This window comes from Falco peregrinus, chromosome 5, assembly GCF_023634155.1.
Source record: "Falco peregrinus isolate bFalPer1 chromosome 5, bFalPer1.pri, whole genome shotgun sequence".
NCBI lineage: Eukaryota > Metazoa > Chordata > Aves > Falconiformes > Falconidae > Falco > Falco peregrinus.
In genome coordinates this window covers 92915411-92928502 of record NC_073725.1, presented here as the reverse complement: position 1 = coordinate 92928502, position 13092 = coordinate 92915411, and the positions used below count along the sequence as shown (strand labels likewise).

Sequence of the window (13092 nt, the reverse complement as noted above, 5' to 3'; positions counted from 1 at the left end):
TTACTTTCATTAAAGATTCTTGAATTAATCTGATCAGATTTCAATAGGAAAGATCTTGTAATTAACACAGCAACCATTATCCAAACAAAAGCAGCATCAATGGGAGACATTCCATCTCTGCAGAAGAGCAGACAACTTTCCTCCCCATTCCACCCACAGCACAATGAGTATTGACTGACATACCTGATGATGTAGTATCATGAAAGTGTTTGCTTAAATAAAGTTGTAAGAATTTTTCCACATATGGAATCATGCGTATTTTTTTCAAGGATCTTTTTCCCAGAATAAAACTCCAAAACAATTCTAGGCAAAATCTTTTAGAAAATATATTCCTTCTTGTGGCAGGGCACGCCTTTTAGAAAGACACAAATTAAAATAGATTCTTTGCTTATTGCTCTTAGTAAGATACATGTAGAGATTTCATGCACAGATTTCAATTAAACATTTAATGCTGGTAAGATAGTCTTTGCTACACAAAATACTAAAGTTTTTATCATGCTTACGTGAGTGCCAAGTGGTACAATCCGGAATAGCTTTTTTCCTGCTTGCTAGAATTACTTTTATGCGCCACTGGAGGCTGGTGTTTGTTGAAGGGCTCCCCAGATATCCTCCACTATCTTCAACATGAAACACTAAGTGGAGAAGCAGCTGGCAAGTGATGGATTTGTATTAGCTCCAGGTTGTATTAACCCCAAACCCAATTTATTACAGGAAGGACCATGCCGAGAGGGACTAGCATCAATGCAAAAGTTTTCATTAATCCCCTGCACGTTGCACTGTTAGATTTCAAAGCACTGCTGAGGGCAGAGCTGAAGGCCCGTTTCACACGCGGGCAGATCAGAGGGCAGTGGCACAGCACTGTGATATGTTTGAGGACAGCCATTCTGGGTCGGCACTTACTGCGTGGGAGAGTCCTTGTTTAGTCTCCTCTTAGAGCAAGCAATTGCTTGGCACCAAAGCATGACCAGATACCGTGTCCTAGAGCAAGCGACAGCAGAAAACACTTTGTGAGCAGCCTGAAATACATTCAGACTCCAAAATGAGGTAGGTCTCATTACCCCTGTTTCCCTTCTTCCTTGCTAAAATTCCTCTCCTTTTAAGTGCGAGAACTTTTTTTTCCTTTTATTTAAGCAGAACAGTTTCAAAACTTAGCTTATTAGGCCTTGGGGCTCACAGTTGCATGTGCCATCTTTTCACTGTAATGATCTTCTATTCTAGTGGAATAATTTATTAGCTTCAGTTTCTGGTGATACCATTTTTGCAATTTGCAGGTCCCTAAAATAAGCCTAGATCACGTCTTAAGAAATTCAAAGGAAATTGCCAGCGTTTTTTCCATCAATAAGTCTTCAGCATAAATACACGCTTGAAATTTTATTCAAGTATGTATAACATTTCTAATCACCATCACCCTGAGGATTATCATCCCTCAGTTGCAGAAGGCACTATCCAAAAATGAGCAAGTATCTCACCAGAAAAAGCACATTTCTGGACCTGATTTTCACTGCAACAGGACTGTAATAGAAGGGCTGCACTAACTGCCCGTGCGGATGGATGGTGTCTGCCAGTCCTCACTCTTAACTCCTTCAGTTTTCTTTTAAAGCTATCTAGACATTCTGAACTGCTTCAAGTGTCTCCTAAAGCTGTCTAGAAGTTTGTAAAGTTCTTGTTGACTGAATTTGAGTGTAGAAATTAAAACTATACATAATTTAATAAAGATCTTTTCTGAAAGGGCTATTAATTAACCTTTAAAACACAATAGGCATTTCTGCTCAGTTTTGTGCTAGTTAACTCCAGCACATTTGCTAAAACCAACAGAGATCACCAGTAAAAAGTTGGGTCAGGATAAAAGTCCAGGCCTGGTCCCTCAAAGAGAAATATGTGAAGGTTCTTCAAGCAACACTGAATAGTGTTGGATTCCTTTTTTTTTTTTTTTTTTTCTTCTCTCCATCAGCAGGAGGTTTAAGCACCAGATTTCTCTGTTCCGTGTCATCGGCAAGTGACACTGCAGGGATCTCCTCTTCCCTAGGTGAATTCAGCCCCTCATGTCTCAGTGCGACAGCCCACCTGGTCACTGCAGTTCTGGCAAGGTGTCTGCTGCGCAGCGGAACCCCAGATTTGAGGCAGAGCTGTCGGGAGTGTTTTGACTACGTGCTGCACAGCGATACCTGTAGCAGTAAGACTGCAGAGCAAGAGAAGAAAAAGTGAATTTAAGAGCTTGCACTTCCTTAGGCAAGAGTTCAATAGATTAATAGAGCAAAACATTTCAAATACCGTTGACAGATCAGCGAACTGATACAGATGAAAATCACTGCATTAGAAATAAGGGAAATTTCACTGTATGCAGAGACTAGTTGCAGCTGATATTAAAAGTAGTTTGAATGGCAAAGCGTCTGATAACATGAGTGTCAATTACTAATATATATCTCTGGCAAAAAGCTAAAAATGACCATTCTGCTGCTCCTCAGAGGAAGAGCGAGCATCTCAGTGCCTTGATCCATCTATCAGTATATTAAGGAGTAAATGGAAATAGACAGGTACTGGCACCTGTCAAAAAACATTTCACTGAATGAGATGCAACATGAAGAAAGGAGTAACTGGAGGGAAGCTCTGTCCCACTATTCCTAGCATTCTAGGGATATTTATAATCAAGATACAATCTGCGCTGGTGGCTATAAAAACATCTACGTTTACAATTAAGCCACTGAAAATCATTCAATTGCATTTCAGATATTCCTTTTCATCTTTACAGCAAGATATAGACACTGGTCTACAACAAGTTTTGTACGTTCCTTGGCTGCATGGATTTGGCCATGTCTCGGTGCACGTTAATATACTTACACTACTCGAAAAAGATGAAAAACACGTGCTATTCACAGTGCTACAGACTCTCAGTGATCTGGTGTTAGGAACAGCAGCTTCCACACTGAAGAACTAACTAGTTTAAGCAGCTTGCTACATTAAGTTAGACTGAGTGCCTGGAAGCAGTTATCCACCATGGCACGGAAGGACAGTCACACTGGTCATTTCACTATTAAAGCACTGGGGAAGCAGACTGTGCATTCATGTCTCAACTCCAGTACAACCCATCCAAGTTCTGTCCCATTTTGCTCTTACTTCAAAAGATCTGGCTTGGCCTTTTTGTTCCTATCCTCCTGCTACAGGCTCCTGGCCTCTGACAAGAAACCCACCGCTTTCAGTCAGGCTGGCTCAGCCGTATATAGTCAGGTTCTGAACCAGACTTCTGGAATGGCTGAGTGAAAAAGCAAGTATTTTTTTTTTTCCTTTTTTTTGGGGGGGCAAGTTGTGGGGAGCAGAGAAGAGCAGGGAGAAGAGGGTAGTTTTTCTCCTTGAAACCCAGATCCTTCAGGAGTTTGGGCACAGCTACTAAACAGTTCAATTTGTCCAACCACAAAGGCAGTGAGAACTTAAACCTGTGGTGCCATTAGGGGAACAGCCCCGTGAGCTAGCCATCCCTGCAGCAGCAGCAGGTCACTGATGTTTATCTCCATGCGTTACAACCCTTCCTCACCGGCTCTTTGATACCCACACAGAGCCAGAGAGCGGCTGTCAACAAGAATGGTGCACACTAGTGCTATCTCACACTGCAGAGGTCTACCCTAACCCTCAACAGCACACCACAGGATTTAGAAGCTGAACTATTTTGAAAACCAAAGTAGCTGCTAAGTGTACCTGTAAAAAGGTGCAATTTTATAGCCTTTGTCAGCTCTGAAAGGCAGAAAAGCAACAGCATAGATGGATGAGTCTGCACAGTTTTTAGGCATCTAACAGAGCCCTTGTACTAATCTTATTCAGTGAGGTTTTTGTCTTGATTCACAGCCTAGTTTTATCACCTACAAAGATAACTAGGACAAACTAGAATCTTCACAAACCTTTAAAATGGGTCACATTATTCATCACTGAAAAGTCTGTTCCAGTGTTAATTTAATCAAAACCGCTAATTAACATCTGACATTGATTTCACCTAAGAAGAAAATCAGTATAGAAAATGGGATCTCTCTGTAGAAAATTTAATCTAATTATGAGGAAGATTTGCCAGCTGCAGGCTCTGAAAGGGAAGAACAGGACGGTTTTAATGAAAAGAGAGATTTACAATAAGCATTTTTTCCAGCACTGCGTGAACAGTGTTTAAAACATGACCTATGTCATGAACTTTTCAGAAAGAATTTCAAGTATGCGATCATCTAAGCTGAAACATTCACCTCCCAGCAATCTTTCTGCAAACACCTGATATTCTTTCTGGAATGAGAACCATTCTAAAACTAAAAAGCTCATCCATACTTTGTACTCCTCCAAGTACCACTCAAGTATTACAAGGAAAACGGTATTAGAAGCATACATCAATTTTAAGTTCTACATCTAAAAAACTCACACCGAGTAAAGCAGCTTGTTTGTTTTAACTCCAAGCTGGCAAAAAAGAAGTCCTCAAGAACATCAGGTATTGCCTTTCCTTAAATTGCATGAAACCCCTTAACAAGCATCCAGGCTGTCAGGAAAATCTGTTAGATCATCATTTTGTTGTCAAGTACTTTCAGAGGAAAGATCAATATGGAGATACCACAGGCCTTTTCACATTACCTTATGGCACATATAGGATCCACCCTTCTTCACCCTGTCGGTCCCAGATGAGGGCCCTTTCTGTAAAGAAGTGCACACCGGTTAGTATTCAAGGAACAACTGCTAATTACAGGGTAAAGGTAAATAGCTGTAGGAATGGGGAGATGGGTAAGAAGCAGCCATAAATATTCAGAGCAAACAAAATCGCAGCTGTGTGTGTCTGAACCAGAAAGCCTGAAATAATGTAAAAAACTTGTAGATAGGTGAGAGTAATTGTGCTTCCCCACACTGCTGCAAATATTTAACATTGGAGCTACTGCCCACTGGCCAAGAGTGCCTTGTGCTTTGGTTCTGTAAGGCACCTGATAATACACTGTAAAAAGCACAGTGGCAGTCATGAGAGAGTACAGATCTTTGAGAAAAGGTTAAGTTTCTGCACTTTGGGGGTTTTCTTAAAGACAGATTAGGAAATTTTCAAACACTGGCCTGCACAGGCAGTGAAATCCGAGATTCTCATCAGTTCCACTGCTATGAAACACACGGACACCCGTGAGCCTCCAGAAGGGATACAGAGAGCTTCCGCTTTCCCATCACAGCTACAGTGTCTGGGGGGCAGTTGTGATGAGGGCTGTAATGCCCCATGTTTGGTGCTTACTCTCTTTCTACTCCAAAACACGAGTTAGTGACTGTGCTGCAAGACATTCTGCATCATCTCCCAGTCACTATGTATTAAATTTGTTATTATGTGGGATCATGGCAGCTAAAAAGGTCTGGAGAAAACATAGCACTTTAGAGCAACAATTTTGTAATTGTACATTTGCAGTGTAATCTACATGTTTTATTTGAAGTGCTTATGAAATTGGCCCTAGAATTGATTTGATGAGGTTATTTCACTCTTTTTTCTTAATTCCAACTCCAAAGGATGGCCTAATAGTTTAAGGAGATAGCTGGGCTTCCTTGGTAATGCACTCCCTTGCTAGCTTTGATGCATATTTATTACAGAAGTGAACATTTCTCCCACTACATTCCTTTGAGCTGTTAAAGTTACACTGTGCTCATCTAATGCTTAGAGAGTACTGCCATACTTCACGTTTCAACTGTTGGTACCAGATCCTCTGGTATCAACATGCTCTCTGCACGCCACATACATTGAGAAACTACCTTTAGGAATGAGCCACAAGAATATCTGTCTTATAGAAGTGACAAACAAGATCAAGAAAAGAAACTGTTTTATTAGTTAACTGGCAAGCCTAGCCTAGAAGTTAGTACTGCCACTAACAATCCTCTCAAAGTTGTAAGAAACCCAATTTGCATGGATTTCTACTTCTGTACATGTTACACTAGCGTGCAATAAAAATGTTTTCTTATGTACAAGCCACTGAACCTTTCACTTAACTCTAGGTATAGGCATTAGTTTTTTCACCGCTTGGTATAAATCTAGTCTGTATTTCTAGAAAAACTTACTAGAAGAATTTGTGGAATATAGGAAGAAACGAAGAGCTGTAATGTTCTCCAAATTCCTGCATTTTCTGCTAGACCATTACCAGCATCAGTAAATATAAGTTAGAGAAAAGTTACCAGCCCAGTTTTTAGCAGTTAGGAAAGAATTCATTGCTACCTAGTATGTAAATGATACAAAATAGTACTAAAATAGGTTAAAAACAAACAACTGCTGAAAAAAAAAAATAATCAGCCAATTATTTTGTCTCCTCCTATCCAACAGCCAGCCATGTATCCTGGAAGTATCTGAAAGGCACTGTGCTTTCGGCAAAAGCTTAAGGACAAGTTCTTGACCAATATAAATGCAGTCAACAAAGAAAAATTTCACTTCCATAGTATCTCTTGAGCCCAGGAATACTTTAAGAAGTAGGCTCCTGAAGAGGGACTTCAGAGGGAATGACACCTCCCCAGCTTCTCTCAGCAACCAGTGATTCGGCCAGTTTGGTTACACCTGGTCATTGCACTGTCCTACCCTGTATCAAGGGGCATAGCTGTCTCTCATCCAGCTCCTGCATTTCCAGAAGTGAAGTTCTAGAAGAATCTACACAAGACAAGCATTTGCAACACTGAACATAAATCACAGGGACTGTAAGAGAACCTTGGAAGTTGATGCTGATACTACAGAAGCTACTGACCGCATCCACCAAGTCTGACTGCTTTGCAAGTCTTCGTATCCAAAGGTTACCATACTGAGACTTCAGCAGCTTCACATCTATCACAGCAGTTTATGGTAGATACATAACAAAAGGGTTTGGCCTACTACTGTGTTTAATACCCTACAAAAACTCAAGGAAAACCACACCCAGAAGCAGTGTCCGCTCATTTCCAAGCCTGGGTGCTCCTCCACAGGACAGGCTTACTCCTTTTCCAAGGTCTCTGGAAACTGTCTTCACAAAACTCTCATGTAGATGCACAGATCCCCACTGTAAGATAAGCCACTAACAAGCACAATCAACTCCCAACAGCCTGTTAATCTCATTTTAAGGGAAACCAGGGTTGAGCCAGCCAGAAGAAAACTGCCCTAAAAAAAAGTTACGTGAGAACAAGACAAAACAGAAAACAATGGAGCTGTTGAGCAGGATTTCCCATTAAAAAATGTAATGCAAACAAATACTGAGGAGCAATCTTTGCTATTAGCTCCAAAGTAACTTTTGTAAACAAAGAGGAGGATTAGGAGGAGGTTTATTGTCAAGCTGTAAGACTATCTTATATTTCAACAATTGTAAAGGGATAACATAGACTGAAGCAGCATGTGAACCAAAGAAAATTATGACTGCATAAGCTCTTTTTATTAATTAAAAATATCTTTGAGGCTCAGTTTTTGCATGGTAGAAGGTTATTTGGTAACAAAAACCAAGTCAAATTGACACACACCCCCTCTGAAGTGGGATTACAGCACTGAAACACTTCACCTGAAAAAAATCTGATAGTGTTCTCCAATAATCTATTATACGAGAAAACATTATCCTCTTGAGAGATAATTCTTTAAACATCAAAGGTGAAGAGTTTAATCACAAAACAACTGGCAAAGTTCTCTGAAAAGAAAAAAACACTAGATGTTAGCTGGAGAACCAATCACTGCCTGTTTGACAACTGTCTATGGGCTACATTTAATGCTCCCGCTGTTGGTATTTCTTTGTCTTGCTCTGCAGTTTAGCAAGGGAAAAGATAAAAGGAAATTGGGACAACCAGACTTCACCACAGCTGTATCCAGCTACTTACATATGTACAAAATCAAATGCACAAGTAATTGCATGCAAGAGACCAACTAGATCAATACCTTTCTCAGCTTGTGACTGCACTCAAATTAAATTAAGAGAGTAAAAAAAGAACCACAGATCCTCAAAGGTAGGGCACAGTGAATTCTATTCTCCTTCCTAGTGTTAAAAATGCAGCTTATAAAAACTCAGTCTCATTTGAAGGCTATTGTGAAGTTAAAATTAGAACCTTAACACTGAACATAGCAGGCAGTGATTATGCTTTCATTCAATACATAGCTCAGCTTCTCTATAGAAGGCACCATGTATCACCAAGGTGCCTAGCAAAGCCATGTAAGCTGATCCGAAAGCAACCAAAACCAAGCAAAAAAGACATTCTTATTCCAGACTGATGAGCATCCCCATTTACATTGCTTCATACTTTTGTATCTCAGGTCTGTCTACCCAGGGAGAACATGGTATTGGAATCAAGCTTTTGGTTTGCTTTTGCATCCTGTGTGCATGCCCTAATGCTACAGACTGATGACTTCAAAGTCCCCCACATGACCTGTCAGCATCCCAGGGCTGCATTTGCATTCCTTTCCTTTCCTTCAGGTGCCCTTTACTACAGCTCCCAACAAGCTCACAGCTCAGCCACTGCGGTAAAGCTCAAGGCAACCAGCTGTCCTTCCCCTGTACTGCTTCATGTCTTATTTTTATCTTCCTTTCTCTACCACCGCCTTACCAAAGAAACCTCAAACATGTCACATGCACGAAGAAGCCACATAGGCTAAGGAAATAGTCCAGGAACCTGAACAAACCTGTCTGGGTAGGTAGGTAGAAGGGTGCTGCAGCATGAGCCATCTCTGTTATCCAAAACAAGGCCCTGTTCCCAGCTCCAAAGAGGTAAAGGAAGAAGCCAAATCCCCACTGACAAGCTGGAATAAGAGATTTCAATTTCTTGAAAGGTATTAAGAGCTAGATGTCCCTTACCAGTGACACCCTACTTCTGATGCTGTACACAAACAGTTCCATACATGCCCTTCTGACCAGAGTCCTCTCCTCTGGGTGGTCTTTCTCCTACCTACGTCACTTGATTAAACTTTCTCCTGTTTTACAAAGAACATTAGTAGTCCTTACATCTGCAGATCTAGAAATGTAAACTCATTCCTCTCTGAGCGATGGCTGCTTAGAGAATACTGAAAAAAACCCAACCAAAGCCCAAAAAACTTCACTGTCTTCCACAGAACCACACAGACTTCAGGTATGGTATCCTGAAAAGCCAAGCTCCCCCCAGACAATAGTTTTTCTAAAATAACACGTTCATTTAATATACTTGGTAAAGTAAGAGTGTACAAACATCTAATTTTGGCCAGATAATGTTACAGCTCAATATCACACATTTCTTATAATTTAACAAAAAAAAAAAAAAAACCAAAAAAACCAAAACGAAAAACAAACCGAAAACCTGCAACAGTAGTATCTGCTCTTGCTTGTATCTTCCTTACAGATAAAGGAAACCTGCTTTGCTTGTGCTTACTTGTAATAAAATCTAATCAGAGCATGGAAATTAAAGTCACATTTGATTAAAACAAGCAAGTCTTTGTTCCACCAAAAAATGTTGGTTTATGCCATTATCTGGAAAAGTGCACCATTTGGGACTGAAGTGGAAGGACATTTGCTGTCCATATGTAAAGAGCCAGAGCTGTCCAGACTTTGATCCCAGATTTAGAAAACAGAATTTACTGTATACAGGCAAGTTTATTTTGTTGTATAATGTTGTAACAGACATATTATAGCCTGGGTGCATAATTACAAGTGCTTACGCAGTGAATTACCAAAGGTTTAAGTAGGTTCACACCTTAAAAAGTTATTAAAATACATCACAGAAGCTTTTTTTTAAATGAAAAATGAAGTTGTATTTCTTTCATTACAAATACACACACACTATCTGAAGTTGCATCACAGTTTTATATGCACAGTCAGCTACATGGCCACCCTGTTTTAAGCCAAATCAGTTTTCAAATGGAGAACTGCAGGTCATAAGAAACTATGCATTGTATGAAAAAAAAAAAAAAATGTGAGCCAGAAGTCACCACAATTAAAATGGCCCCATAAAGGGATTGTGGTTCGGTTAATCTCACACACACTTGGCTACCATCTGCCAAATGATCGTTTACATTTTTCAAACAAAAATAAAGCCCATCAACCCTGGTGCTTCTTAGTCCTGCCCTTCTGCACCAAATAGTAGCTGCAAGATGCACTAGAGAAACAGTTTCTGCGAGTTTGCCTTAAACTGTGTGAAGTTTTTCCTCACGAGTGGGGGAAAAATCGGCCCAGACATACTCACTTCTGACAGCAGCAGTGCTCTGCCTTCTTACCCACAGCCAATACTGAAGGAGTTGGAAGTATCAGTTTTACATTTTCTCCGTGGATTTTATAATTCCCTACAAACTGAGTAGGACCACCTAAAAAACACTTTACATGTTTAAGTGATTAAGACATGCTGCAAGACTATTTGTACTGCCCTATTCAGTGCAACTCTAGCATGCCTTCGTGTGCAAGCAAAATAATTTCAGAGTAACTCAGAGACAGCCAGCTCCCTGATCTCCTGGCAGGCACTCAAGTAAAGAATCCTTTCAGCAAGGGGCCCCAGAATGCACAGTGTGCGCTGGAGAACAGCCACAGCAGGTACAGCCTGGCACCCTAAATCTAAATGCACAACAAAGTTCTGCATAGAAAGGCTTTTAGTGGTTAGTGAACACAGAATATAGACAAGAGCTATGCTGAGAGGTGAGGGGAAGTTAGAGGAGCAGGTCACAATTGAGACACACTATTCAACTTGAAATACAGAAAATTTATACGTTATTTCCATTTCCATATGTAGAAGAGTTTTCCACAGACAGCTATTTTATATTTGGCTTATTCTAATTTCTGTTCTAGATTCCCAATATATGAGATTTCCACCGAACTATCCTGCTGCACCAAGTGCATGTTACTGGCGTGGATGCTTCCCGTTTTTTTTCTGGAGGGTAACAAGCCCATTATCTCACATGACATCGAGGGACCATTCGCCACGTTCCAGATGACAAGTAAGGTCACATACAATTTGTTACTTAAACCCACACCAAACAGAATATTGTGTATTTCCTTCCATAAATAGTCTAAGCACAGTACACTGATCTACACTGGTCCTGTATGCTTGTAAAAAGGGGAGACTTTCATTCCCTTAAGTCAAAAGATAACAGAGACATTTGCAACTCACTAAACAAACCTGATAAGTAGCATTCAAAATAAAAGCTACCTGGACTGGAATAGTTGAAGAGACTTCTAGTTGCAGAAGTGTCTACTTAAATTCTTAAGGAAAGGTCTATACAAGCAAATCTCCAGTTATACTCGTGGTCTGCTCTTAAAAGGTACATCTGTAACATATTATGATGCCTTTAAAGGCCACTAAGTTGAAAGTTCTGACAGCATCCCCAAAACCTCCCTATTGCTAATAGTGTCCAGTGTTCCCTGGCACCTTACAGCTTGTAACTGCAAGGACACAGCACCAAGCTCTGATTCTATATACTTTTTGAGCTGCATAAAAATCTTTCAAGTTTATTTCTTTGGCTTTAGTACTTGCACAGGTCCTATACCTGGCAAAGAAGAGGAAGAACATTCATTGTTCCACGGTTAGAGCATAATTAAAATCTAACACCTTAAAAAGTAGCAAACAACTCAGAAAGCCCTTTCAGGTGTCCCTCTTGGTAGTTATTTGTGAATATATAGAGGGCGAGAAATCTGTATGCAAAGTTCAACACACTCCTTGTAACAATCCACAGTAGACCCAAAATCTCTCCAGAATAGAGAGCTACTTTGAAGATTTCAGGTGTTAAACTAAGTATGTTAAAAAACTTTCACCAAACTCTGACCCTCTAGAAGAATTCCTAGTCTTTTAGGCATAAAGAACACATCCTATATATAGGCTACTCTGATTTGTACTCTGGAGAGACTTAAGAGATTGGCTCTGACAGATACGGTGCTAATCATTTTTAATGTCTCAGAAGATACTGCAGCCTGGCTATTTTGAGACACCTTCTCACATTATGAGATTCAGTTTCCTTATCCATTTAATCTGAAAAACCCCTTGGAATTCACTTTGAAGTGCTCTGCCTCAGACACTGGATTCTGACAACTAGTTTCCATCTGAAAAAAAACCCCAAACAACAAAACTAAAGGCATCATTATTAATACCTAATTTATAAATACTTTCTGAAGTGTCTTCAAAGTGTTTATGCAGAATTTAAAAGCCTAAGCAAACTCACAGCCACAACAAAGAGCAAAATTTGCACCACACTTGTTTCTCACCATCACCTTAACACCAAAGCACTGCTGCATTGACATCATAAACACAAAAGCGTTTCATTCAAATAAGTCATTCAAACGAAGGTGCACCACTGCAATATTAAGAAAAAGGGCATTTCCCTTGTTAAAACAAATAATGTATATTACCTTATGCTAACCTACAGACAAAACCAAAAAAACAGTACATAACCAAGTGCAATAGACATGAGATCTGTGACTTAAGTTCTATACACACACAGCAACAAACTTTTTTTATTCTCCAGATTTGGCCTAGTTACTCTATTTTTGTTTCCCAGTGTTACCACTTCTTGCTAGGGCAGACAACTCCTACAGAGCTGCGAGCTTTTCCCTGCCCTGAGAGGTCACTGTTAAACAAGCAGTCAAAACTGAAGTAGCTGTTAGACTGAGAAACAGATGAACAAGAACAGAGACAGTCACAACACGCTGCCAACTGCCAGACCTACGCTCTCCCCCAGCGACACGGGTGCTGTTGGCCTTCGCAAGGGTGCGGATGGGAAAAGGGTCCTTTCCCTCCACTCTGGTTAAGGCAGCACATACAGATCAGAGGGCTTTGGTTCCAGGCACTGAAGTGAAGCTTCAGTATCGAAAGGGGTAAAGCAGGAGTTTCCCTGGTGCAAAGGACAGTAACAACACAGTCTGGAATGCAAAGTTCAGCCTTGCTCATCCTCTTCCTCCTAAGCTGACTTACAAGGCTGCAAGCAAATCAATACTCTACCCTGGTATGGGAAAGATTGCTGGTTTTATTGTTCTTCACCTAAATTCACATTCTGCTAGCTACTCAAGACTTCATCTTTAGAAATGTTGCTCTTAAACTTGCCTTGTTTCCATTCAAAAGGTACAGAAAAAAAGTTATCCTTAATCGTACATAAAACACCCACCAGAATGGAAACAGAATTGCAAGACAGCAGATGTTTCTTTCCTAATCAATCAGTATGCAAACAGGAAAAAA

At 40.2% G+C, this 13092-nt stretch overlaps 1 protein-coding gene across 3 annotated transcripts in view; it reads right to left on the bottom strand.

Moving 5' to 3' along the window:
• Positions 1-301: 301 nt before the first annotated feature.
• Positions 302-13092, bottom strand: part of SUMF1 (sulfatase modifying factor 1) — a 38921-nt gene continuing 26130 nt past the window's right edge. For 2 of the 3 annotated variants that reach the window (XM_055806287.1, XM_005240213.4), the window contains 2 exons: positions 4597-4656; positions 302-2179 (listed from right to left, as the gene is read on the bottom strand). In XM_055806287.1, coding sequence (XP_055662262.1) covers positions 2069-2179; positions 4597-4656 — 171 coding nt within the window. In that variant the 3' untranslated portion in view covers positions 302-2068. The remainder of the gene's footprint in view (positions 2180-4596; positions 4657-13092) is intronic. The other variant, XM_055806286.1, reaches the window with a different exon arrangement.